We start from the raw sequence: 26,363 nt of genomic DNA, 5'->3' as shown, positions 1-26,363 counted from the left end.
CCCTCAGGGCAGCCTCTCCTCCTGCCAGGCTTCCAGGTCTCTGGATGCTTACACACAGGGCCCTTTCATGGCCCTTGCAGTTCTCAGTACCCTCTGGATGTAAATTCTACTATGACAAGACTGGAATGCCATCTTCTATTATTCCATAACTGGTTTGGACAAGGCTGTTTCCCCTTGTTAAAAAGCAGGCTCAGTATTACAGCTCTGTGCTTATCTGTCCCCCCAGGCCTTCACTAACCCTTGGGGAATCCTGTAGAACTTCAGTCATTCATGTGTGGTCACTAGGGAGTGGGCCACCCCACAGCCATGGGTCCTAGATACAGAACTTTCTCTCCTGGGGTGGGTAGGGCAAGCTTCCTCTCTGGATAGGGCAAGGTGAGAGCAGCATGGGGAGGCACTGGTCTCTTGGAAGGGTCCCCCAAAGACAGGTGCAGGAAGTATCCTGCCCACTCAAATGCCTTTAATCTTCCTGAAACTGAGGCCTCCCTTGGTGCTCACGGCCTGGGAATGCAGTAAGAACCAGAATGAAGGGGAAGTTAAGTTACCAGAAAACACTACCAGCCCTGGTAAGTCAAATCACATCCAGCGATCTGGACTGCAGAGCTGGGCTATGGGCTCCAACATGACCTGCAGAGCCCAGTTTCTCCTTGTCCTGAGAAAGGGCTGTGGAAGGGGCCGGCATCAATGCCTAAGGGCCTCTCCTTTCACTTCACTCCAACAGTTCCTAAACTCATAGAGAAGCAGAGGGTAGGAAGCTGGTGCTCCTGGAAATGGATACTAGGAGAAGCAAGTGGGGAGAAGGGTGGGGGGAACAGGTATGCAGGGCAGACTGTCAGGGTTGGTAGTGTCAAGGTTATGGCAAGAGTGAGGGTCCTAAAAAATGACCTAAATCCCAGAGTGTACAATACAAACAGAGAACACATGCGCGCACACACACACACGCACACACACACACACACACACACACACACACACACACACACACGAGATGCCTGATCATTTCTCCAGCCAAGGCCTCTCTCCATCCATGTCCTGCAAGCAGAAAAGGAGCAGGGGAGAGAAGGATACTCACCCAAATCAGCCTGCCGGACATTTTTCATTCGAATGACCCTCACTGTCAACAGGTGGCATGGAGACAGCCCATCCTGCAGATTGAGAGGACAGTGGACTTATTCTTCAAGCATCACCCCAAGGCCAGTGCCCCTGGGTGACTTCCTCATCACGCCTGTCTGTCCCTGGCCCACTTGTTTACAATAGCCTTCATGCTGTTTTATTGTTGTTTGATTAGTATCTGTCTTTTCTCAGGTTCTGAAAACTCCTAAGACCCTGTAACCCTGTCTGGGTTTTCATCTTTGAACCTCCAGTGCTTGTAACATGCTGATATGTAGAAGATGCTCAGTAAATGTTTTAGATGAACAAATGAATGAATGAATATTCTGGTCTCAAACACACAAGGAACATTATAGCAGGGGAGTCTTGAGGTGTTCCCTCTCTCCTTCATTGACTATCTTCTTATTCCAACCCCACACAGAAAAATTTCCCTTGCTTAGGACCAAGCTTCGTTAGGAGGATGCACAATGTGATTGGAAAGGGTGATGGACACTGGCCACACCTGGACATCTATTGGGGATCCCCAGGCTAAGTGCCCACCACCATCCTGATGCTGAGCTCCCAGTCCAGGGTCTTTGCATCTCCCTTGCTCCTCAGGCTCCCTCCCCCACCCAGAGCATCTTCCCTCAAGTCTTTCTGGTCATTGTATCTCTTCCTCCCAGTAAAAAACTGTCTCTTTCTTCTTTGCTGTGTCTTGCTATTAATACTTAAGTCTTGGCAGGTCTGTGATAACCTGTCTTTCATATGGCAAGAGCTCAAGTAATCCTTGATTTGATGACCGATGTCTATCAGATGCCTCTGTAGGTATCGCTAACCCCAGGGGCCCGCTTCGGACCAATGGCTGGGGTGTAGACATAGCCTGAGCCCTGCTCATTTGGAGTTGATGTTTCTCCTATCCCACTCCTCTTTTTCTGATCATTTTCAGGGAGCTCTGCCATCATTTCGAGATCAAGCTCAATAGGGCTGGGGAGATAGCTCAGTTGGTAAAGTGCTTGCCTTGCAAGCACAGGGCCCTGGGTTCAATCCCCAGCACTGCAAAAAAGAAAAAAAAAAAAAAAAAAAAAAAAAAAAGATCAAGCTCAAACTCTCTAGTAAGCCATAAGCCAGTAATGGGGGCAGAGAGTGTGGCTCCCTAGTCCTGCCTCCCTCCCTACCTAGCTGTCTTTACCCTCTGTGAATGATACAACAGCCTCTGGTCCACTTTAGTTCTCCTCAAGCCCTGTTACTTTCTGCTTCTTAGATGTCCTGAAACCACCTCTCCCAGCCTCACCAGCTTCTCGTTATCCTGCAGCTGCTAAGTGTTCCCTGAGTCATCTTTTCTGCCTACCAAGGGACCTCAGCTGTCCTCTCTTCTCAGGCTTCCCCTGCCTATGGCTCCCTGCCCCAGGTTTCAAGACTGTGGTTCATCCCTCTCAGCCTCTGGAATGCAAGTCTCCAGAGCTCAGGGACACATGCTCTCACTGACACGATCCTCTGCCTCCATTGCACTTGGGGTGCCCCCTCCAATTGTTTCTCTGCAAGGATGAATCATCTTCTCGTCCTCAACTTCCAGGCATTATTTTTGAGCACCTACTGTGGGTCAGGCCCTGTGTTAGAGGCTGAGCAGGGCAAATCCAAGGCAGAGGAGAGGCTGAGAGTGAAGGGCAAGGACGGCAGGTGCCAGAGAAGTCAAGCTGGTCACAGGTTTCTGCTGCCCAGGCTTGTGATCTTCTTGGTTTTAGAAGCCCCCTCACAGTCCATCATGTTTCTGGACTTGGGAAAACCCTTCTGGTCTCCTGGGGCTAAGACTGCTGAGGTGAGGGGCTTTCCTCCTCATCCTGCTCTGAGCTGACATACCAAGGAAGCTTCCTGCTTGTTTTCTATAGGTGTTCTGGTTCTTTCTTTGCAGTTCACACATTTCATGTTTGAACCCAGACTTGAATTCCTGAGAGCTTTACCCAGGCCAAGACCTTACTATCCACTGCCAGTCAGAGCCCACGACAAACACCCCTGAATCCTGATTCCTCTAGTCCACTGATGTCGGCTCCTGGGTGCCTCTGTACTAGAACCCAGGGCTCGTTGTCCAGTATATGTGTTGCTTCTAAAACCACTTTCTGCATGTTTTAGAGGATACAATTCTTCTCCTTTTAAATAGTACTGAGGTTTGCAGAAAAATGAAGTTTGAAAAAAAAACAAGAGTTCCCAGTCAGATGTGGTGGTGCACACCTATAATCCCAGCTACTCAGGAGGCCACTTGCAGGAGGATTACAAGTTCACATCCAACCTAGGCAAATTACTGAGACCCTGTCTCAAATTTAAAAATAAAAGGGGCTAGGGATGAGCTCAGTTGTAAAGTGCCCATGGGTTCAGTCCCCAGTACCAAACACATACACAAGCATGCTCACATACACGTGTGCGTGCACGCACACACACACACACACACACACACACACACACACAGAGTTTGCATAACCATACCACCCAGGGACGATCAGTATTCTTATTTTGCTGTCTGTTCTTCCAGACTTTTCTGCTTTTCTGGGGCTTAATTCTTTGGTTGCAGTGCTGGAGGTTAAACACCACCACACACATACTAGGCAAGTACTCTTCTCTGAGTCACATCCCCAGCCCTCTGGGGCTTAATTTTAACCAGCAACAACAGAATGACAGTTCTGTTGAAATTCTGGGAAAGCTCAGTTATTCAGACCCTGAGATAGACATGAAATCTCATGGTCTCTTCCTCTCCTCTCCCCAATAGCTGCTTCAAAACCAGAAGTAAAATCAAACTGACTGTTGCATGTAAGTCCAAGAATTCCTTTTGTGAGATTAACTCTGAAATACTATTTTCATGGGTAATAACTTGCTCTAAAAGCTTGCTGTTGTGAGCATTGTGACTTGGGCATAAGGCCTCTCACACTGCCTCTCTTCTGGTTCTGGAAACATGTGAGCCCTCTGAGTACTGTGGGCTCATTTCTTGCCCCCATCTGGGCAGAGTGGGTCCTGGTCTGGCTTGGTGAGGAGGCAGAAGTTGACTTGCAGCAGTAGTGTGGTCCTGGCAATTCTGGTCCCACCACCACTTTCTCACAGGGTACCTGGAGTCCAGGGGGGAAGCTACAAAGGTCTCACTGCAGCAGGGGCCTGTTCTTGATGATACTCCCTGACATTGCAGGACTCTGAACCCAGGGCTCAGGATCCTTTCAGCCATCACAGCCCTTATCCTGCCTCCAGGAGGTGCTGTGGGTGTTCCAGCCTGGTTCCTTGAGTGTCTGCTCTAGATGAGAAGAATCCACTGCTTCCCTTAGGACTTCACCCAAAGTCTTCTGCCTTCCAGGAAACATTCTTGCCTGTTGTCTGTCAATGAGGTCAACCATTTCTTCCTACTCTAATTCCGCAACAATAATAGTGACATAAGACCCTCATCTGTTGAGGGTCTACCATATGCCACATGCTGTGTCTTATTCTCTATAGACTCCCCTCTTACCTAATCCTTACACTCACCCTGTAGAGCAGTTCTTACTAGCCTCACTTTACATATGGAGAATCTGGGACTAAGTTATTTGACATAGAGCTCTGACATAGAGCTAGACTCAGAGGTACCAACTCCCAAGGCCATGTTCAGGACCACTTCTCACCTTACTGAAAGTGGCTCTTTGTGATCACAAAGGAGGTGCTGCTTGTGTTCATCTCCTCTTCTTGGTCTTCTTTCAGAACCAATTTTCTTAACACACTACTGTTTACCATAATCCCCCCACAGAACCCCCAAATAACCCCCAAATTTGGCAGTCCTTCTACTGGCTGTTTTTTTTACTAACATTTCTACTGAAATGATCATTCTCTTTTGATCATTTCTTTTTGGCTTTTGATGAACATCCACAGCACATCACAACTATCAGAGTCCTTGGAGAAGTTACCATTTTCTAGTAGGTACAGAGGACTGCTTAGTGGTCTACTTGTGCATCATATCACACCTTCTAGTTCAGGAATTTTCAGGAGAGACTCAATTTCAAAATACTCCAGAAAGTGTTCTTTTTGCCCACACAGAGATAGAGCCTAGAAGTGGTTTGAGAGACATTGCAGAGGGACCATACTGGGAGTATGCCATGGGACTTGAGTCTGGGCCCAGATGAATTCCAGGAACTGAGCTTATGTAAAGTGACCTTGAATTGGAAAGAATGTACATAGTTTGTTCCTGATGAAACAACTCAAAAGGATCGGTGTTTGAGTGTCCAAAAATTCATGACCCCAGAGGTAATTAACCTATAGTAGCTGCAAAAGAACACAGTTTGATTTAAAAAACAAAAACAAAAACAAACAAATAAATAAAAAAAAAAATCCACAGCCTGGTGTCTATGAATAGGCAGATGGAAACCAGAAACCAGTGGAAAACAAGGTTATGGAGTCATTTGTGGTGTGGTATAAGTCAAAACTTTAGGGACTTGGATAAGCCCACCCCTGAAAGAGGGTGCCTTGATTGGGTTTGGGCATCAAGGTGAAAGTAAAACTATTTAACAACAGGCATGGTCAGGCCCCAGGCCACTGAGCTGCAGCTTTGGGTTAGGAATGGACATAATCCTTCAGTTCATAGGGCAAAGGGCAGACCCTGGGATGAGGAGCAGGGAACACCCAGGACTGGGAGGTCAAGGTAGGCACTATTTAGCAAACAACAGAGAGGTATATTCAGCCATTTGAACAAACAATACAACTGTTCCAGGGAAGACAGGCTTTTCAACTGTTTCTGGAAGCCACATTGGGAAGAGAACCCAGACTGAAGATACATACAACCCCAGCCTCCTTCCCAGTCTTGACCTCTAGGTTTGATCTTGCCAGGACTCCACTTTCCCCTTGAGACCTAGTCAGGATGGGGGACCTTGCCAGCTCATATGGAAGGAGCTGAATCTCAGGATTTGTCATTATGCACTCCAAATCTGTCCCTTCCCACCCCTAGTTTTATAGATATGACTTTTGGTGGAGGTGGAAAACAAAATGTATTACCTTCCCCTGGAGGCTCAACCCTCTAGCCAGCCTCCCAAGAAGGTGTGATTATCCTTGATACACAGAGGAAAAGCCTGAGTTTAGGGAGATTACATCTCACAGAGGCTTGCACTGTCTACAGATAGCAGAGCTACGACCCAGGACCAGGTGCACATTTATCTGCCTTTCTGGTGTGCTTTCCATCTACCTGAAGGTTGGCTCTCACCACTCATGAGCAACACTGGCCGAGAACCTGTTCTAGGTCATATACTGGGTTAGTCTCCAGCAGAGGCTGGAGCAAAACCTCAGCTCTCGACTTGGAGCTCTCTCTATACCCAAGGATCCAGCTGTTACCACAATTGATCAAAAGAATATTTAGTTACAGATGGTCTACTGGATGGAGATGAGGATGAGGGAGGGTCTGATGCCCATCCAAGCCAGGCATCTCCTCACAGACCATCCCATATGGTCTGGGTACCTGGAGAAAGGAAGACAGCTACCCTCCCCAGGGCATCTCAGGGCAGGCCTGGCAGGTGATGCCACTTCCTCCTCCCTAGAGAGCTGGGTGTAGCCACTTGTTCCCTGTAACACTATGTCAGGGCTCAGACCAGCCTGGGGATAACTTCCAGAATACATGGGCCCTTCCCAACAGGAAATCACTGGAATGGGTACATTTGGGACCCCAGAACAAGTTCTAGACATTCTGAGCAACATTGGGACTACAGGTCACCCCAGAGAGGTCACATGGCTGTTTTCCTTCTTATCACCCAGGTTAGGTGACTGGTAAGGGCAAGAAGTCCCAGCACTGACATGACCAGAAAAGGACAAGTGCAACTTGCAGAAGGAAGCCACGCTCTGAGCCTTCAGTTTTCAACTGTTACATGTCCGCTTCAAGGTAACCTCTGTCCCCTCTGGGGAAGATGTCTTCTGTGGGAAACCCTGGGCACACTCCAGGAGGTAATGTCCTGGACAGCTGGGCCCCAGTCACCATGCAGCATGGAGCTCCCCTCCTTGGGTTCCTAAAGGAACAAAACCCTTTCAGGGCATTGTTCATATCCAATGATTCGGTGTGGGCAGGATGAGGGGCCTTGGGAGAAAGTGAGGAAGAAGCTGCTGCCTTGAGGAATTAGCTAACAATCCTGCCTGTGGGGTGTCTATGGTAGACTGCGAAAGTGAGGTCATCTCCCTGTTGCCTAGACAGGAAAATCAACACGGAGTCAGTCTCAAGTGCTTGCAACCTGATCCATGAGCCCAGAGGTCTCCCTAGGAGACTGTGGAGTTGGCTGGACTTAGAAGCCCCTATAATAAACCAGGCAAGCAACTTTGTGACTGATGGTAACAGACTGGTGATGCCACCAACTCTCATCACAATTACACCACACCACACACTCACACAGCATAGAAGTTTAGATGTCCACTAGGTAAATACCTGCTCACCACCCTGCAACACTGCAAGCACTGTCTATCCTGGTGCTGACCTGGCCCCAGGATGGCCCTGAACCAGTGCGTGTAGCCTTGTAAGGCTTGTGGATACTCTTGCCTGGATCATCCATTGAGGAGCCCAAATGGGCCAAAACCTTTTCCCACAGGGGTAGTGAGAGGCTCTGAGTCAAGGCCTCTAAAGGTTAGAATGGCCCCACCCCTCCCTGGGACTATCTCCTCCCCCAGCCCCCAGCCCCAGCCCCTCATCTCCTGACCATGTCTCCCTGACCCTAAGCCCCTGTACCAATACCCCCAGCACTGCACCCTCACCTTTAAGGCACAGGTGGCCAGTTGCCTGTCATCTTCTGCTTGGCATGGGTCTGGCAGAGAGTGGGAGACCCAGGCAGGTACCTGCCTCTGTGGCATCGCGATGGCTGTCCAACTGGGTGGCAAGATTAGGAACTTATATTCTGACTCAGAGCTCCACCCTACCAGATGCCTCTTGGCAGTAACTGGGATTGGTTGGCTAAGGAATGGGTAAGGGGGGGAGGGGCATGTAGACAGATAGGGTGCCTGCCTGGTTCTGGGTCTCCCAGTGCTAAGGGAACCAAAAGTCTTCAGATCTCGAAAATACAGGGACCATCAGGGGCTTTGGATGTTGAGTTCAGCTGTTGGCAGCCATAGCTACTGAGAAAGACAAGTCTGTCTAAGGTACAGGGGGTGCTAAGAAGAGGATGCTGGACCTCTTGACTTTAGGATTGGCCCAGCCATGACTGGGAAATCCTTATCTCTCCAGTTCATGGTGGTCTTGGCTCAAAGATACCCCTGTGGGGGGATGGTGTCCTCCCCCCTAACTCCACTTCAGTGCTATAGCTAGGCACTACAGGAACTGTCAGCAGGGACCTCATGAGAGGCAGGGACAGGAGCAGGGTCCCTATATTAGAGGGGAAAGAAAGAAGATAGTTGCCTGAAGACTTGGTGAGATTAGGGAGTCAAGTAGAGGTAGCACCCCTTCCCTACCTCCTGGGAGGCCAGGTAGAGAGGGTGTGCCCAGTCCCTGCTGGTCTCAGGCAACTTGGAGGATGCACCTGCCCTGCCCAGATGATTCTTATCTCTGACCTGGTAGTTGGCTCACTCTGGCCTGACAAGGGTGACTTCACCTGCTCAATCGCTGGCTGGGAGTTTCCTGTCCAAACTCTTGCCTGAGGTACCACAACCGGCTTTTCTGGCCCATAGATAGGAATGATTTTAAGCAACTGAAGGTGAGATCTGAACACTGGGCAGACTGGGCCCAAATGCCAGGATGGGACCAAGTCAGTGGTATCTGGAAACCTCTTCATGTACCTGATCCTCCAGAGAGAGAATGGGACCTTAGCCTGCTGACCTGGAAGCTTCCTTCCTGGTCTGCTATCTACTCACTGCCAAGGACACAAGTGCAGCACCCACATCCCTCACAGAGTTCACAAATTCAACCTCATTCATGCACATAATGAGCATTTACTGTATATGTGCTACTAAGAGAGGAAATCACAGCTTTGAAGTTGCTGAGGCCCAGCTGGGGAGCCAGATGCATCCAATCCCTCAGAGGGTCTGAGGTCCTCAACTCCCTATGTTGACAGGGGGTATTGTAGAAAGATCAATATAAATCCTTCATATTTGTAAAGATTTGTGGTTTACAGAATTTTATCACACAACCAACAACTGTCTGGGGAACACAGAAGATGGAAAGAGTGACTCCAAGAAACCTCCACAGAGGAGATAACATCTGCACTGGACCTTAGAGGATGGGTAGTATTTCAACAGTTATGATAAGAGGGAAAGGCATCCTAGGAGGAAGGAATAGCATGAGCAAAGCAGGAAGGTCAGAAAGCAGGATATGCTTAGGTATGCAAATGACCCAGTGTCTGAATCATGAGTTGTGTGGGAGGAGAAATGTGGGATACAGAGTGAGACATGGAGTAGTGGAAGCTGGGCAGGGTTTGTGAAGGAACAAGTCTGGAAAGATAGAATAATCTATCTAGTCACCTCTCCAAGGTTGTACTTTAAATTTGGACTTACTCTCTTGGCCATGGAAGTCACTGATGGTTTCCGAGCAGGAGAGTGATATGATCAAAACTGAATTTTAAGAAGAAAAAACTGATTGGTGTTTAAACAGGGGCTCAATTAGGAGATGAGGTGGCAACCATGTAAGGGAAATAGGGCGGGAGACTAGGAAATGAAGGGGGAGATGGAGGCCAGAATAGTAGGAGGGGAATCCTGGAATTGCTGTGGCAGTCTGACCCACAGCACTACACTGTCCTGCAAGTGATGGGGTCCTAGTGGTCCCCCATTCCCTCCACTCCCCTACCCTTCCCACTAGTCAGGCCCAGGCCAAGTCCCAAACTCCAGAACTTTCCTGAAGGTCTGGCATTTGGTCCTCTTCTCATGGAAGGAGACCTGCCAAATCTGTCAACCCCACCCATCCATTCTAGTCCCTGCACAGAAACCTAGGTCTCCAACCCTGTATGTGCTCACTGTCCATCTCAAGAGCATGGCCTCATTTACTCATTTTATTTGTATTAAATCAAATTGAATAGGAGGCTAAGGAGAGATGGAATGGAAAGTTCTTCCTCCACACCCTTTCTGGTGCCTCCAACTAAGGTGGAGCGCAGGCAACCTCTCACTGAATGGACCAATCTACCCATAAGCATTTACTGCCTGCCTGTCTCTGTGCTGACTGCTCAGGCAGGCTCTGGAAGGCAACAGCAAAGAAGTTATCATCTAGGGAGGGGAGAGGAGGGGCTGAATTAAATGATCAATTAATTGTTCAGCGTGGACTCAAGTGGCACAGGGGGATGCTGAGGATGCTGGGGAAGGAGAAAGGGGCTTGGTGAGGAGAGTAAGGAGCACCAGGCAAAGAGGCAATGTCACCACAACAGAGCAACAGTGAGGGCTGCACAACCCCCCTCCCCCCCACCCCGCTCCTATCCAAAGTGTCTCCAGATGAGCAAAAGGTGGAGGCTGAACCAGCACTCTAGATATGATAGAGCTATTCCAAAGGCAGGTCCCCCAGCGGCCCCTCCCCCAGAATTCCTTCTGTGTGGAACTTCTGATGCCAGCTCTGCAATGATAGAGCTCTTTTCCATCCCATACCCCTCCTCCCTGATGAGCAGGGGCTAAATTGAGGCTGCTGTGTCCCCAGGGCCTGTTACCCAGTTCCCACTGTTGGGTTGACCGACTTTCTTAAGCAGCTGCTATGCCTCGGGTGACCTCACACTGAAAAGTACAGTTCTCTCAGCAGCACAGCTGGCACCACTCCCCTCTGTCAGTGAGGATGATCCTCACCTTTCTTCCTCTAGAGGCCTCAGGGGCCTGTCCCTACCTTCCACAGGAGGCAGCTCTGGCTCTCATGGCTTTGTCTGCGCGTGCCTGACTGGAGCATGGTAACTACCTGTCACTCTCAGCCTGTCACTCTCCTGCTGAAGTGCATCTAATATGCTTTCCCTCTTTGCCAACAACCTCTGGATTCCAGTACCTTCCAGAAGTGAAGCAGAGCTTAGAGTACAGCTCTCTCTATATATGGAATTTTAGTGTACCATAAAGGAAGTATCTTGAATCAGTGGTGGAAGGATATACTATTCATTATTGGGAAAACTTGCTCACTATTTAGAATAAAATAAAGTTAGACCCTGATTTCATAACTACATAAAAATAAATTCCAGAGAGAGTAACTATCTAACCATTAGAATTATATATGATTTAAAATAAAATATTAGGAAGTATTTATATATTATAATTTTATAACATAATATTAGTATTATAATATTGGGGTGGGGAGGATCTTCCTATACAATGTTCAAAACTTGGACACCAAGGGAGAAGTAGTGCCAGATTTGCACAGATAGAAATTAAAACCATCAGTGAAGTATCAGATGTTATAAGCACAGGTCCATCTCCAAAATATATATCAAATTTCCTTCTTCTAATAAGTGTATATGGAGAACAAAGTCACCTCTAAAAAAATAATGGTAAAGAAGAGAGTCTTACTCCACTGATACTAAGATACATTACAAAGCCACGCTAATGCAAACAGCATATTGTTGACCCAAGAATAGGACCAATGGAAACAAAATAGAGGAATCTGGGAAAGATTCCTGCCACTTAAGGGAACTTAATATGTGATAAAGTTGGCACAAATCAATTGAAAAAGAACAAACTTGTTTAACAGATGACATGGGAAAATGTGACCAACTACACGGAGTAAAATAAGACACTATCCCCACTTAATGTCATATAAAAAGATGGGCTATCAATGGCATTGACACATGAAAAAGAGAACTATAAAGCTGATAGAAGCTAATGATGTTGTAGGAGGATATATTTATGATCTTGGATTACAGGAAGATTTGTTTTTATTTGGTTTGGTTTTGTGCTGGGAGTTGAACATAGGGCTTCAGGTATGCTAAACACCCACTCAACCACTGAGCTATACCTCCAGCTCCCAGAGAATTTCTTAAATAGCATTTTGAAACCATGAACCATAGGCAAAAGATTTCTAAATTTGATTACTTAAGAATTAATAATTTCTGTCTATTAAACACAGTAAAGTTAATAGATAACTAATAATATATTTGCAATGCATTTGAAAACCATGAAAGGGTTAAAATCTAGTGCATACAAAGAATTCTTAGAGAATTCACAAGAAAGGATGTGAACATAAAAATGAACCAAAGATTTGTTTCTGCAACTTACAGGAGGGAAAATCCCAAAAGCTAATGGGCATTGCAAGGAGATGCTCAAAATAATGGGAATCTGCACTACAAATCAGGAAAAGAATAGACTGCTTAACAGATGGCATGGGCAAAAGGCACTTTCTTTGTGGAGTAAAATAAGTCAGTATCCTCAATTCTAAATAAGAAGATGAGTTAGCAGGTTGCAGTGGCATACACCTTTAATCCCAGTGACTAGGGAGGCTGAAGCTGGAGGATCGCAAGCTCAAGGCCAGTCTCAGCAACTTAGCAAGACCATATCTTAAAATAAAATAATATGGACTGGGGATGTAGCTCAGTGGTAAAGTACCCCTGGGTTCCATTTCCGGTGCCCCGCCGAAAGCTGAAAAAGAGACCAACACAGGCAAAACCCAGGGAAATGCATTAAAAGACTGATTTTGCTATAGCTGTTAGTTGGAAAACAATGAGAGAGTTGGATAATGACAAGTCTTGGTGGGTGTGGGGACAGAGGCTCCATCTGCTCTTCTGTAGAAGAGCTGATACTACAATCAATTGTCATCATTTAGTTAAAGTAAGAATGTCCATAGAGTAATTCTGATTCAAGTATATATATCCCATAAAGCCCATAGAAAGGTGTATATGAGAGTATTTACTCCACATCACCTATTGTTTCAGAGATTTGGAAGTAAATTGTGTGTCCATCAGAGGACGAGGTTGTGGCAGGCGAGACCTGGAGCCCAGGGTTATGCCACATGCATCTAAGATGGCGACTGGCAGAGAGCCAAACGGCGTGCTGAATGCGCCTTGAGAAAAACAGGAAGCGTTTACCGTTGGCTGTATGATAATTGGTTCAGCCGCCTAGCGTGTGGACAGATATATCTTACATGTATGCTTGAGCTCGTGATCGCTTGACCTTTAATAGGATTGGATGGACATATCTGATTACAATTGCTTATGCATGAGACTGCTTATATATTGAGGGTGTTATCGAATAAAGCGGAAGCTGCTTCATGAACCTCTGAAGAGTACGTGTCGTTTGTCCCGTGGGTCGTTGGCAAGCGGCGGTAAGCGGCATGAGGTGAAGGGTACACAAGCTGGAGTGTGACACAGTGGTTCAAAGCAACAAATTAGATGTACAAATGGATCTAGACAACTGAGTATTGAGAGGAAATGAGACTGTGGAAGCTCTACCAAATGCACTAGAAAAACTAAAATATGGTAATACAACATATTCAAATAGAATACATATTGAATACACCCAGTATTCAATAGCCTTCCTTCAGGGAATGAATGGGTAAGGCTATGTGGGCATAGGGAAGGAGCATTCAATCAAGAAATCCAGAGCAGCGGATGATGCTAATGGGCCATGTCCTGAAGCATAGGATTGACTCAGACCTATGACCTCTGGTGAAATTTTGGTTTCTCCAACTTTTTCCTAGTTGTTACTGCCACTTCTCCGGTCCAAGCCACTATCTTCATTCATCTCAACTCCTGCATTAGCCTAATGGGGCCACCTGCTTCCACATCTGCCTTCCTGTAAGCCATTCTGTACAGGTGGGTAAGAACTGATCTACAAATATAAACCAGATTATGTACCTGCCCTCAGTAACACCCAGCCACACTTTGGTCACTCTGATGTCTTGCCATGGCTCTGCAGGGTCTCGTGTGGTCTGCCTGCTCAGGCTCATTCTGCTTCTTCCATCGGACCCAGGTTTCCAGCTTCACCTCTGATTGTGCCACATTGTTTCCCATATCAGGGATTCTGTGCTTGGGGTTCGCTGGTCGGAAGCCCTTACCCTCAACTCCCTGCATAGCCAGGCTTTTCTCATCCATCATGGCTCTACTCAAATGTCATTTCTCTAGCAGTCCTTCCTGGATCACATATACTACATGACGTGTGTGCCTCTGCTCACCTACTCGCTTCCATGTCACTGTGGTTATTAGTTTAATTTAATACACCATATCTAGGATGGTCTTGTCTGTTTATCCGTTTTTGCCTCTTTCCACCAGACCATAACCCTTTCCAGGACATGGACATTGCTTATCTTTTTCTTCAATGGGAAACACCTAACTCCCATGAGTAAGGGGGTGGTAAGATTAGTTGTGGCATGTCACTCACTGGGGTATCATACAGACGTCATCAAGAGCAAAGAGGCTCACATTTATTGAATGTTTACAAAGTGACTGGGATTGTTCTAGGGATTTTATATTACCTGTGAAGTAATATTATTATCTCACTTTAAAGAAGAAGAATTGAGACACAGAGAGGATAAGTAACTTGCTCAAGGTCACAATGGCAGTGACAGAGCTGTGACACCAGAACTTCTGGTTTTAACCACCTCTCAGGAGATGCACAGATACCATGTAGAAAGCTCCTGTCCTGGACAACTGAGATTCTGTGTTGTGGTTTTTAAAAGCTTCTTCTATGTTCCTATGTTTTAATTTCCTAAAACAAACATATAATGACTAAAATATAATTTTCATAACACATGGTAAGACAAGCATTATAATTCCTCTAGATTAGTGGGAGATTTAAATATACTAACCACTAAAGTTAATATGTTGTCTTAGAACTTCTGGCTAATAAATGAGATGTGACACTATTTCATGTTGTACAAAACAAGTACAAATATGACAAGAAAGAACCCTCAACCCATTGTGGGTGAGGTTGGCATTCTTAGTGTCATCCATGCAACTGGTTCATGAATATTTGTTGTCCTTCTTTATTTTTATAACAAAGTGTTAAGGGCCAGCTCAGTGCTCTGCATTCTTAAAGCTCCTGTGTCCACAGCTCAACATTTCCCAATCTCATGAAGTTTCTGCTGTTAAAACCTGTGGCCTCTGATTTCAACCAGATTATAGGCTTTACTTTTCTGCTCCCAACTCTCTTGCTCACATAGCAAGATTGCCTAGAGCTTTTCGTACATTGACTGCCAAGAGCCCTTCTTTTGTTACCTTGGATTCTTTGTCACTGGTCTCCCTGGTGAGGAAAACATGGCCCTTGTCTCAAAGTTGACCAAGCATGGTTTAGTGGTAGAGTCTAGGTGCTGTTACACATGGGCTATGTGAACCTGGGTAAGTTTATCCCTCCAAGCCTAAGTGTCTCCATCAAATAGCTCCTGCCTTGTAAAGTGGTTCTCAAGACTAAATGAGATAAAGCACGGAGTATGTGGCTGACCCCTAGTGATGAATTGAGTGGTGCGATACACAGGACAGTAACTTCAAAGATGCAAGGACATCATCCCTGCCCCAAGAATCTCAGCCCAAGTTGGGTAAGATGGAAAATTCATACAAATGTTCTCAGGATAATTGTGTCACATGTAGGGAGAGAGATTAAAATAAGCTGCTCAAAGAGTGTGACCACTCAGGGCTGGGAAGATGGGAAGAGGCTGCTTGGAGGAAGAATACTTGAACTTGCCCTTGAAGGAACACCATGGACCCAGTTAAGGCCAGGCAGCATCAGCAAAGAATGAATGTTTGAACAGGGGATTGAAGAGACTCTTGGACACTGAGTAAAAGAATCATGATCTTTCTTATGCTGGTAGTGGGACTCAGGGAAGGTTTTTGAGCATTTTAGAAAGAGCAAGTTCTACTCCCACAGGAGGACAGGTGGCCATCAGCACCATGTGGCCTGAGTGAGCCAGTAGGTAGGTGTGCCTTCCACACCAGACGGGGTGGCTCCATGGGGCAAGCTGTGGCCTGCAATAGGCCACTGGACAAATGCCTCTCCCTTTTTTCTTATGGAAAAAAGCCTCTGAGTTTAGTGCTCTCTGGTTTCCAGAGCTGGCTTCCAGAGCAGGGCAGACTTTGCCTTGGATTCTTGGTCCCTGGGTCAGAGGGATAGGGTTCAGGAAAGAGATCTGCGTGTCCCTGGAGGAGGATAGGAATCTGGAGCAGGGCCTGTGTCAGAGGGATGTAGTAGGAGGCTGGGCTTGTAGGCAGCATTCATTTCCTACTTTGCCTCTGGCCATCTCCTGTCAGACTAGAGCAGAGTCCTGCTCCATCTGTGTTTAGGTTGCCTCGGAGTCCCTGGGAGTTGATCCTTCCCATTCTCCAGCTGGCCCCAGGTAACCACTCATCTAACCTATCACTGCAGATTAGATGTGTATCTTCTAGTTTCACATAAATGGAGTCATGTAGTGTTTGCTCTTGTGGTTGGCTTCTTTTGTTAAGCATAAGGCTTTTGAGATTCATCCAGGTGATTGTGTGTCGAGAGTTCATTCTTTTTCATTTCTGTGTAATATTTCATTGTAAAATCATAATTTACTTATGTATCAGTTATGGCAAAGTCACTTCCAATGTTTAGCAATTATGAATAAATCTGCTATAAACATTTGTATACAGGTTTTTATGTAAATATATATTTTCAGTTTTTGACTAAGTACCTATGAGTGAAATGGTCTATGAGTGAAAAAAGTCTGACTGACTTTTTTACAGTTAGGGCACGTCTGGGCTCATCTGACAAATCTAGACCCCTTTCCTTTCTATTCTTCTTCTGTTCTCTCATTTTTTAGTCTTCCTTTCCTCCATCCCCCTCTTTCTCTTGTTGGATTCCCTTTGGCCTTCTCCATCCCACACACCTCTCCTGCCAAGTCCTGGGTTCTTCCCAAAGAGATCTCAAGCATCCCCCAGTCTTGCTTGGTCCAGGGCCACATGACCAAGCACCCACCACTACCAAGACCCTAGCAAGTCTCCTAACCTCAGCTCCTCAGTCAGGGCTCCTCACCAGATCCCACAAGGAGAAGGCTGGGCAGGCCTTCTAGCAAGTTCAGCTCTGGGGTAAATTGGCAGGGCTGGGTTTGTCTTGGTTTCACTGTATTAAAAACTGTGTCAGATGGTTGCAATCTACCCCATTCACTGGTCTTTTGACTGAATTTGGTTCTAATCATGTTCCAGCAGAGGAAAATAATTCCCCACTAAACCATTTGGTTCAAGTCCCTGAACCAAGGCTCTATGGTCACTTCCTGGGAGCCCTTCCCCACCATCTTGCATGGCGGGGGAATGGGAACAGGACGATATTCCTGGGAGGGTCCAGAAGCAGGATGTGCTTTCATATCAAGTACAGAGTCTGACAGGGACAGGACAGAGGTATACCATGGCTCCCTATTGGTTTTGAGGCCAGTGTCCATTTGTGTTTAGGAAGGCCATCTGGTAGGCTGGGCAGAGCAATTTTCTGGGAACAGAAGCTGTGGACAGGAGTTCCAGCTCTGCCTTGTGATATGAAATGAATGGCTCCCTGTCTTTGAGCCTCTCTTGGACCAAGTCAGTCCAGAGCCCCAAAAATGGGGCCTGGCCTCTGTGTATTTTCATCATTTCAGGTGAGTCCAAGACATACCTTCTGAATAAGGTATAATAAAGACACTAAACTAAAAACTATTTGAATCATGAAAGGAGGAACAGCCAAGGATATGGTCAATAAAGAACTTAAAATGACTGATGTTTAATAATGTCACTAAATCAGTCACTAAAAATGACTGATGTTTAATAATGCACACTGAGTCCTTATCAGCACATGAAACAAAAAACTTGGGATCTGTCCTCAGCAGCAGCCAGGGCTGGTGACACTCACTACCTCTACCCACACTGCGTGTGTGTGTGTGTGTGTGTGTGTGTGTGTACATTGGTTGTGTATATCAGAATGTGGGTGTTGGTATGTGTTGTGTGTCTGTGTATGAGTGTGAGTTTTGTATGTTGTGAGTGTGTGTCTGAGAATAGGAAGAATAGAATGAAAAAAGGGGAAAGAGCACTTTGATCATGCTAGGCAGCATTAGCAAAGGAATGAAGGTTTGGAAAGGAGATTGAAGAGACTCTTAGACACTGAGTGAAAGAATCATGATCTTTCTTGAGTTGGCAGTGAGTGTGTGGAAGATTTTTGAATTGAAATTGGAGTTTCTCTGTTTCTACTGGTAGGTAGGGTCTGTGTAAATTTGGTTGCCTCTGCAACCAAGAAAGCCTGTGGTAGTGTTAGCAGTTAATCAAGGCAGGGGATGCCTGCTGGAGTCACCTCTGAGAGTCGCAGCCAGCAAAGCTTGATTCTTTTTCTCTGCCATTGAGGGATGTGTTGCAGCTCTTAATGGCAGGCTGCCCTCCAGTGTTGCATCAGACCCCAGAAACTCATTGACAACTTCTTTCCAGGTTCTTGTTCGGCTATTTGAAAAATGAAATTCACAAATGAGGAAGAGTTAGTGCAAAAGAGTAGGATATATTCATGTGGAAAAAAAAGAGACAGAGCTCTCACAGGGCAAGACGGGACCCAATAGGAAACGGATAGGAAAAGAAGAAGTCAAATTATCTGTTTGCCAATAACATGATCCTATATCTAGAAGACCCAAAAACTCCACCAGAAGATTTCTAGAACTTTTAAATGAGTTCTTCAAAGTAGCAGGATACAAAATCAACACCCATAAATCATTAGCTTTCCTATACTCCAACAGTAATTCATCCAAGACAGAAATCAGGAAAACCATTCCATTCACAATAACCTCAAAAAAATGGGGAATTAATCTAACCAAGGAGGTAAAAGACCTCTACAATGAAAATGAGAGAATACTAAAGAAGGAAATTGAAAAGGACTTAAAAGAAGGAAAGACATTCCATAATCTTGGATAGGCAGAATTAGTATTGTCAAAATAGTCATACTACCAAAAGTGCTATTCAGATTCAATGCAATCCCCATCAAAATACCCATGACATTCTTCTCAGAATTAAAAAAAAATTGAATTCTTAAATTCGTTTGGAAGAATAAAAGCCTCAGAATAGCCAAAGCTATACTGAGCAATAAAAGTGAAGCAGAAGGCATCGCAATACCTAATATGAAATTATACTACAAAGCTATAGTAACAAAACAGCATGATATTTACATCAAAATAGACAAGAAGACCAATGGAACAGAGTAGAAGACACAGAGACAAATCCACATACCTACAGTCATCTGACACTTGACAAAAGTGCCAAAATATATTTTAAATAAAAGACAGTCCTTTTAACAAATGGTGCTGGGAAAGTTGAATAGCTACATGTAGAAAAGTGAAACTAGATTCTTGTCTCTCATTTTGCACAAAACTCAAATTAAAATGGATCAAATAGCTAGGAGTTAGACCAGACACAGTATAACTGCTAGAAGAAAACAGAGTCTACACTCCATCATATTGGTGCTGAAACTGACTTCCTTAAGATACACATCTAATCCACAGTGATAGGAAGCAGATGAGGGTGGATGGGAGGGAAAAAGAGGAGGGAAAATGGGGGAATCACAAACTGAAAATAGATTTCCATGTGTGTATGTGTTTTTCAGGATGAACCCAACTGCCATGTAGAACGATAAAACTGAAATTTTTAAAAAAGTACATGGAGGAAAAAATAGTACTTGAAACCAAATGTGGACAGGACTTCCCTAGGGAGATAACATCTAAGCTCAAATCTCAAATTTACATACATGCTGATTTTGTAACACTGTTACCTTAAACTTTGCTCTCCTCCTCCATAAAATAGCAATAATATCTACCTCACCTGACTGTGGTAAGCATGATAACCAACATGAGCCTTGGGTTATACCCTTGAGTCAACTAGTCTGGATTGAAATGGCAACTGTACCACTATATGTCTTTGAGAAGATTATTTTACAACAACATGTTGAATTCCTCATCAATAAATGAAGATAACTACTGGAATTAGGTCAGAAACTTTACAACTTCTAGAAGAAAACATAGGGTCAACACTCCATCATTTAGGTGCTGGCACTGACTTCCTTAATAAGACCCCCAAAGCACAAGAAATAAAACCAAAAATCAGTAAGTGGGATGCCATTAAACTACAAAGTTTCTGCACAACAAATAAAACAATTAAAACCATGAAAAGGGAACCTATAGAATGGGAGAAAATCTTGGCCAGCTACTCCTCTGATAGGGGATTAATATTCAAAATATACAAAGAACTCAAAAACCTTCACACCAAAAAAGCAAACAACTCAATCAATAAATGGGCAAAAGAACTAAGCAGAAATTTCTCAAAGGAAGAAACACAAATGGCCAACAAATATATGAAAAAATGTTCAACATCTCTAGTTATCAGGAAAATGCAAATAAAAACTAAACTAAAAAATGTATCTTATTCCATTCATTCTTTCATCTTTTTTTTTTTTTTTTTTGCAGTGCTGGGGATTGAACCCAGGGCCTTGTGCTTACAAGGCAGGCACTCTACCAACTGAGCTATATCCCCAGCCTATTCCATTTATTCTTGATCATGGCAATTATCAAGAATATAAACTACAATAACTGCTGGTGAGGTTGTGGGGAAAAAGGTACACTTGTTCATTGTTGTGGGACTGCAGACTAATACAACCACTCTGGAAAGCAGCATGGAGATTTCTCAAAAAACTAGAGATGGACCACTAAATGACCCAGCTATGGCACTCCTTGGTATTTCCCCCAAATATGTAAAATTGACATACTGTAGCAATATAGTCACCTTAATGTTTATAGGTGCACAATTTGCAATAGCTAAATTATAAAATCAAACTAGGTGCTTATCAATAGATGAATGGACAAAGAAATTGTGGTACATACACAGAATGGAGTTCTACTCAGACATAAAGAAGAATTAAATTATGGCATTTGCCAGTAAATGGATGGAAATGGAAAATATTATGTAAGTGAAATAAACCAAACTCAGAAACTCAAAAGTGGAAGGTTTTCTCTCATATGTGGAAGCTAGAATTAAATAAAAGAGAGGGGTGGAAAGGATAGGATATCATAAAGAGGAGAGACAAAGCAGAATGAATTCTTAAAAATCATGTTATGTATATATATAAATATACCACAGGGAATTTCACCTTTATGTATAAGTTAAAAGAACTAATCAAATATAAATAAATAGATGAGTGAAAGGAAGTCTAGTAGAGAGAAGAGAACAGGTGAGAGGAGGAAAAGTAGGGATCATGAACTGAAATCAAATTCTATATATGAGTTTATCAGGATGAAGCCACCTACTCTGTATAACTATAGTTTCTTTCTTTCTTTTTTTTTAATTTGTGTGCTGCTGGGGATTGAACCCAGGGTCTTGTGCTTGCAAGGTAAGCACTCTACCAACTGAGCTACATCCCCAGCCCCTACTCTGTACAACTATAAAGCTCTAATTTAAAAAAAAAAAAAAAAAAAAAAAAAAGAGGAAGAAGAAGGAACCCAACGGGGATAACTGTTTGAGTGTGCTAGTCTATGGGTTTATATAGCACTCGAGTCAAGGTTATTCGTCCAAATTTATGCAACTCAGCATTTGGAAAAGTACCAAGGCTATCGGTTAACCCTGCAATCCCATTCAGATCTGCCCCACTTCCGTTTTCCTGCTGGCTCATCACAAGGGGGAGGTTGAGGTCATAGGATTGTGGATGCTCAAGGTTCCTGGCCTTGGTGCTGTGTGGAGCAGGCTTCAGCACCAGGCCAGGGTCAGGCTGCAGTTGGTGGGTTAGGTTGGCACGCCCTGGCTTGCCTTGGCCCTGGCTCCCTGTGTTGTAGGCCCCCATGGGCATGGGCTTCCATGCTCACTGCCAGTGCTCCAGTCCACTTGGGCTGCTGTTCTTCTGCTCCACTGCTGCTTCTCAGTGGGGATTAGTGGGCTGTCTGTGCAACTGAGGAGTCAGGGAGTCATGTCAGTGTGTTGTGCCTGTCATGTGAACATGCTGTGTGAGTGTGTGTGTACCTGGAAAGGGGTCATTGTGCTTTTTCCTGGGGTGCAGACCTTTGGGAAAAAGAGGCATCTGTGTTGTCACTGGGGAATAAACTCCTGTTTCACCAAATTGAGTCAGAGTGGTCAGCTTGTGGAACTAGGAATGTGGCCCTATAGGCCCATTTCTGTCTTCGAAGCCTCAGCCTAGCTTGCCCTGCAAGTCTCGGGATGAATGGGATGAGTGTAATTCTTCCAACTGGTTCAGACAAAACACCCTGAGGAATTTTTAGTGATATTTAGTTGATTTTAATTTTCCAGTTAATTTGTACTGAGGAATGGGAGGTGTGGCTGAGTTGGCTTTTATGACACATCAAGCCTTTCCAAAAGGGACCCATCCCACCTGGCTGCCAGCCCCCTTCCTACCCAACCTCTTATCCATCTGGCTGCTGACTATGGGCTCCAGGGCCTGGCTACAGTGAGCTAAATGACTGGCTTGAAAGGCAGAGATGCCAAGATACACTGGCAGCAAAGGGCAGTGGGACAAAGGGTGTCCTGGAGCAGGTGGGTAGGTGGGGCTGGTCCTTCCAGCTGACTGTGATCCAGGTTGCTGTAATTCTAGGTGGGGCCAAAGATAAGATTGGGGTGGGGACTTGCACAGTAGGCACAAGGAGGGCCTTTGGTCTTCGAGGAGCCTTCCTCTTGGGGCCTTCCTGTTGCCTCCAGGCAGTCTGCATAGCAGCCTCTTGCTGTTAGCAGGGCACTGGACGGGGCTGGGCTCAGATCTCACTTCTCATGCAGGGGAGCTGGCAGTACTGAAAGGACACTTTAACAAGAGGCCAGTGACACTTCATTCTTCTGTATGGTGTGTTTGTAGGGCTGAGGAGGGAGTGGAGAATTGGAGTCCTCTTCTGCTGATGTTGAAATTTGGAGGGTAGGGCTCTGGGCTCCATGAGAACAGACCAGGCCGACCCCTTGTTGTACCCTTGGCAATTGTTTACTGCAAACAATCACCAAACACTTTAGAGGGTGACTAATATCCCCATTTGCCTGGGACTGAAGGGTTCCCCAGGACTGTGGACTTTGGGTGCTAAAACCAGAGTCCCAAAAAATAGGGAAGATTGGATATCCTAGTTCTAACTTTATTTGAAAGTATTTTTTTAAGCAGAGACATAACTGGTGTGCCATACATGGGATACTCCTGGGCTTTATCATTATTCAAGGGAAAATAGTTGTGTTGTTTTGGATTTTATTTTAAAGAATGTGGACAAAATCTAAATGGGACAAATATGTAGGTCAATTCTGAGATTAAAGTGTGATTGACTGTGTGGGGCCCCCCAGGATAGGGACACATAACCTCCAGTATCTCTTTCCCTTTCTCTGGGAAAAGTAGTTGTCCATCATAGGGAACCTTTCTCCAGCCTCAAGGGTGCACCCCTGGCATGCCATACCCTTAGGATCAGAGATGGGTTCCACACAACTAAATCTCCTCCTCCTTCTCCCCTTCTTTCTCTTCCTCCTCCTTCTCTTAAGGATTATATGAGAGTTAAGAGACAAAGAGAAAGATCGCTTTCTTTTCTCTAGATTATGAACTCTAAGGAAGAGGTAAGCTTGATTACTGGTGGCCATTTTTGTCATCATAGAGAACTCAGGATTAAGAAGTTGAGAGATGGAGAGGAAAAGAGAAAGTTCTGAGAAACTTTACCTAAAGCCCACCCAACACATGAAATAGTAAAGGCACATTTGATTTGCTAAAGCTTATTTAAATTTGGCTTCTGTTACTCTGCTATTTGTGACCGAAGGAGTTCTCACTGAGAATACTGACCTCCACATCTGTGGCAGGTCTTCACTACAGATTCTGAGGAGGGGAGCAGTGTGGGGAAGGATGACAGGAGTGGTGCCCTGTCCTGTTAGATTAGGGGACATCTAGGATGGGAGGCACCTGTCTGTGCTTTTGCCTTCAGGAGCCCTCTTTTGGAAACAATGGGCAGGTGCTCTTACAAGTCTCTTCTCTCATCTGCCCCAATTCTTCCCCCCATTCAAGCATCTGCTCCAGTCTCTCACTTCTCCTCACTCTGGAAGTCAATACTATTATAATAGTCCACCCACCACTCACACCTGACTGTGTTTGTGATATCCCTGAATAGGGAAAGCCTCTCCCAGTCATGGAAGGACCAACCCGTACCTGAATCATCCATTACAACATCTGTTTAACTGGGATAGAGGAGTGTTGGCTGCTCTCCCTGTCCAGAGCTTGGGGCATGGCGTGGGGGGACTCACTGTTCTCCTGCAGGGGGTGGGAAAGGCAGCCATCCTCTCCCAGTGACAAAGGCTCAGTTGAGGGAAGGGAAAGCAGACAGGATGGGTCAGGTCTAGGGGACAAAGCTTAGGAAGAGGCAGGTATCAGACCAGCCGCAGGAAAGGCAAGTCATGACCTGCATGAGTTGGTATAAGAATTCACGAATGCCTCATAAATATGTCAAGCACCATGTGTCAATTAAAAATGTATATTAATAAAATATAAAACAAAGCCAGAAATGGTGGCACATTCCTGTAATTCCGGCTACTGGGCAAGATAAGGTTTGAGGCCAGCCTGGGCAAACTAGAAAGATCCTGTATCAAAATAAAAGAAAAAGGGCTTGGTATGTAGCTCAGTGGTAGAGTACTTATCTAACATGCATGAGGTCCTGGGTTCAATTCCTAGTCCTGGGGGCAGAGGGTAGATAAATATATCCTCCTAGAAAAACATACCTTCCCTGCTTATCTTCTAATCTGAATTCTTCCTTTTCAAAATGTATTAATCAGTATTCCAATACACAAAATGCATGCAGAATAATCAAGCAAACACCCATGAATTCATTACCCAGCTTTAATACTGGTAACAGTCGAAGCGCCGTGTGTGAGTGACTCTCACTCAATCACTCCTAGGGCTAGGCCTTCACCTGCATTCTTATCCATTATTCCATGTATTTCTTTCTTTTTTCTTTTTTTTTTTTTGCGGTACTGGGGATCGAACTCAGGGCCTTGTGCTTGCGAGGCAAGCACTCTACCAGCTGAGCTATCTCCCCAGTCCCATTCCATGTATTTCTTACCACTTTTTTATTTATTTATTTTTGCAGGGCTGGGATTGAACCTGGAGCCTTATTCATGCAAGGTAAGCACTCTACCACTGAGCTGTGTCCCTAGCCCACTTGTGCATTTCTTTATTCTTTCTCTTCATATGTATGTATTCCTAAGCTATATTTGGTATTATTGTGCATGTTTTAATACTACTCAGCTATAAACATGTTTTTTCTCCATTCAACATTATATTTGTAAGATTCACCTATATTGATAAATATAGATCTAGTTTATCCATTTTCATAGCTGTGAGCTATACCACAATTTTTCATCTGGTTTTCTGTGATGGACATTTAACCCATGTCTAAATTTTTGTTATCAATATATTTCATCAGTTCAAAGGCACACTTATTTTCCTATTTTAAAATATCTGGAATAAAAATACTTTAAAAAATGATGATGCATAATATTTTAATTGTTAATGTTTTTGCTTAGTGAGTGATGTTCCTTAGATTAAATGACAAATGGTACAAACAATGCTACTGGGAACTTTCTTATGCATGTGTGTTTTTTTAGTGGGTATACCCTTGGAAGAATAAATGGCTGGGTTATGAGATATATTATCACCAATATTACTAGATATTGTCAAACTATTGCCCATTGTAGTTTTCCTGACTACCCTCCCACCACTGTGTAAGAGGGTTCCCTTGGGGTATTCCAAGAGTATCATATGACTTTTTGAGTTTTGTCAATTCAGTGGGTATCCAATGGTATTTCGTGGTACCTTTGATAAACATTTTCCTGATTATTAATGATCCTGGAATTGTCTTCAAGAGCTTTTACTTTCTCTACCTGTATTTGTGGAACTCTTCATTGACCCCTCCCTGCTCCAAGTCTCTTATCTTCTTTATCATAGTCAAATCCAATGACTCAATACATCTAAATAAATTGCAGTGGTCATCAATAGCTACACAATTATTTATGCCCAACTTATTCCATTTTTTGGAAATCACATCCAGGGGGAAATGCTACATGGTTAAAAATGTTCATTGTATCTCAATTTTTCATGGTGAAGAACTGGAAATCACCTAAATACTAAATATTGGTAGAAATATTATTAAATTATGACATTGCTCTGATTGAATCCTATGCAGTAGGACTATAAAGAGGACTATAAAGAGAATGTATCAATACAGAAAAATACTACTTTTGTTCTTCTGTGGTCCTGGAGATTAACCCAGGAGTGCTCTACTACTGAGCTACATACCAGCCCTTTTTAAAATTTTTTATTTTTAGACAGGACCTTGCTAAATTGCAAGGTTGACCTCAAACTTGCAATTTTCCTCCCTCAGCCTCCTGAGTCACTGGGATTACAGGCATGCTCACCATGCCTAGCTCACAAAAATACTTTTATTTGCTGTGTGATACTGGTGTAAAAATTAGCAGACAGTTGTG

General features: G+C 44.6%; 1 protein-coding gene across 1 annotated transcript in view; it reads right to left on the bottom strand.

Moving 5' to 3' along the window:
* Pla2g4e (phospholipase A2 group IVE) overlaps nucleotides 1-26,363 on the bottom strand; it is a 66,596-nt gene that overhangs the window by 28,469 nt on the left and 11,764 nt on the right. Inside the window, exon 2 of the mRNA XM_047542389.1 lies at nucleotides 1,073-1,145. Coding sequence (XP_047398345.1) covers nucleotides 1,073-1,145 — 73 coding nt within the window. The remainder of the gene's footprint in view (nucleotides 1-1,072; nucleotides 1,146-26,363) is intronic.

Source organism: Sciurus carolinensis, chromosome 2 (genome assembly GCF_902686445.1).
Source record: "Sciurus carolinensis chromosome 2, mSciCar1.2, whole genome shotgun sequence".
Taxonomy (NCBI): Eukaryota; Metazoa; Chordata; class Mammalia; order Rodentia; family Sciuridae; genus Sciurus; species Sciurus carolinensis.
Note: the sequence above shows the minus strand (reverse complement) of the source record. Positions and strands in the feature narration are given on the sequence as shown.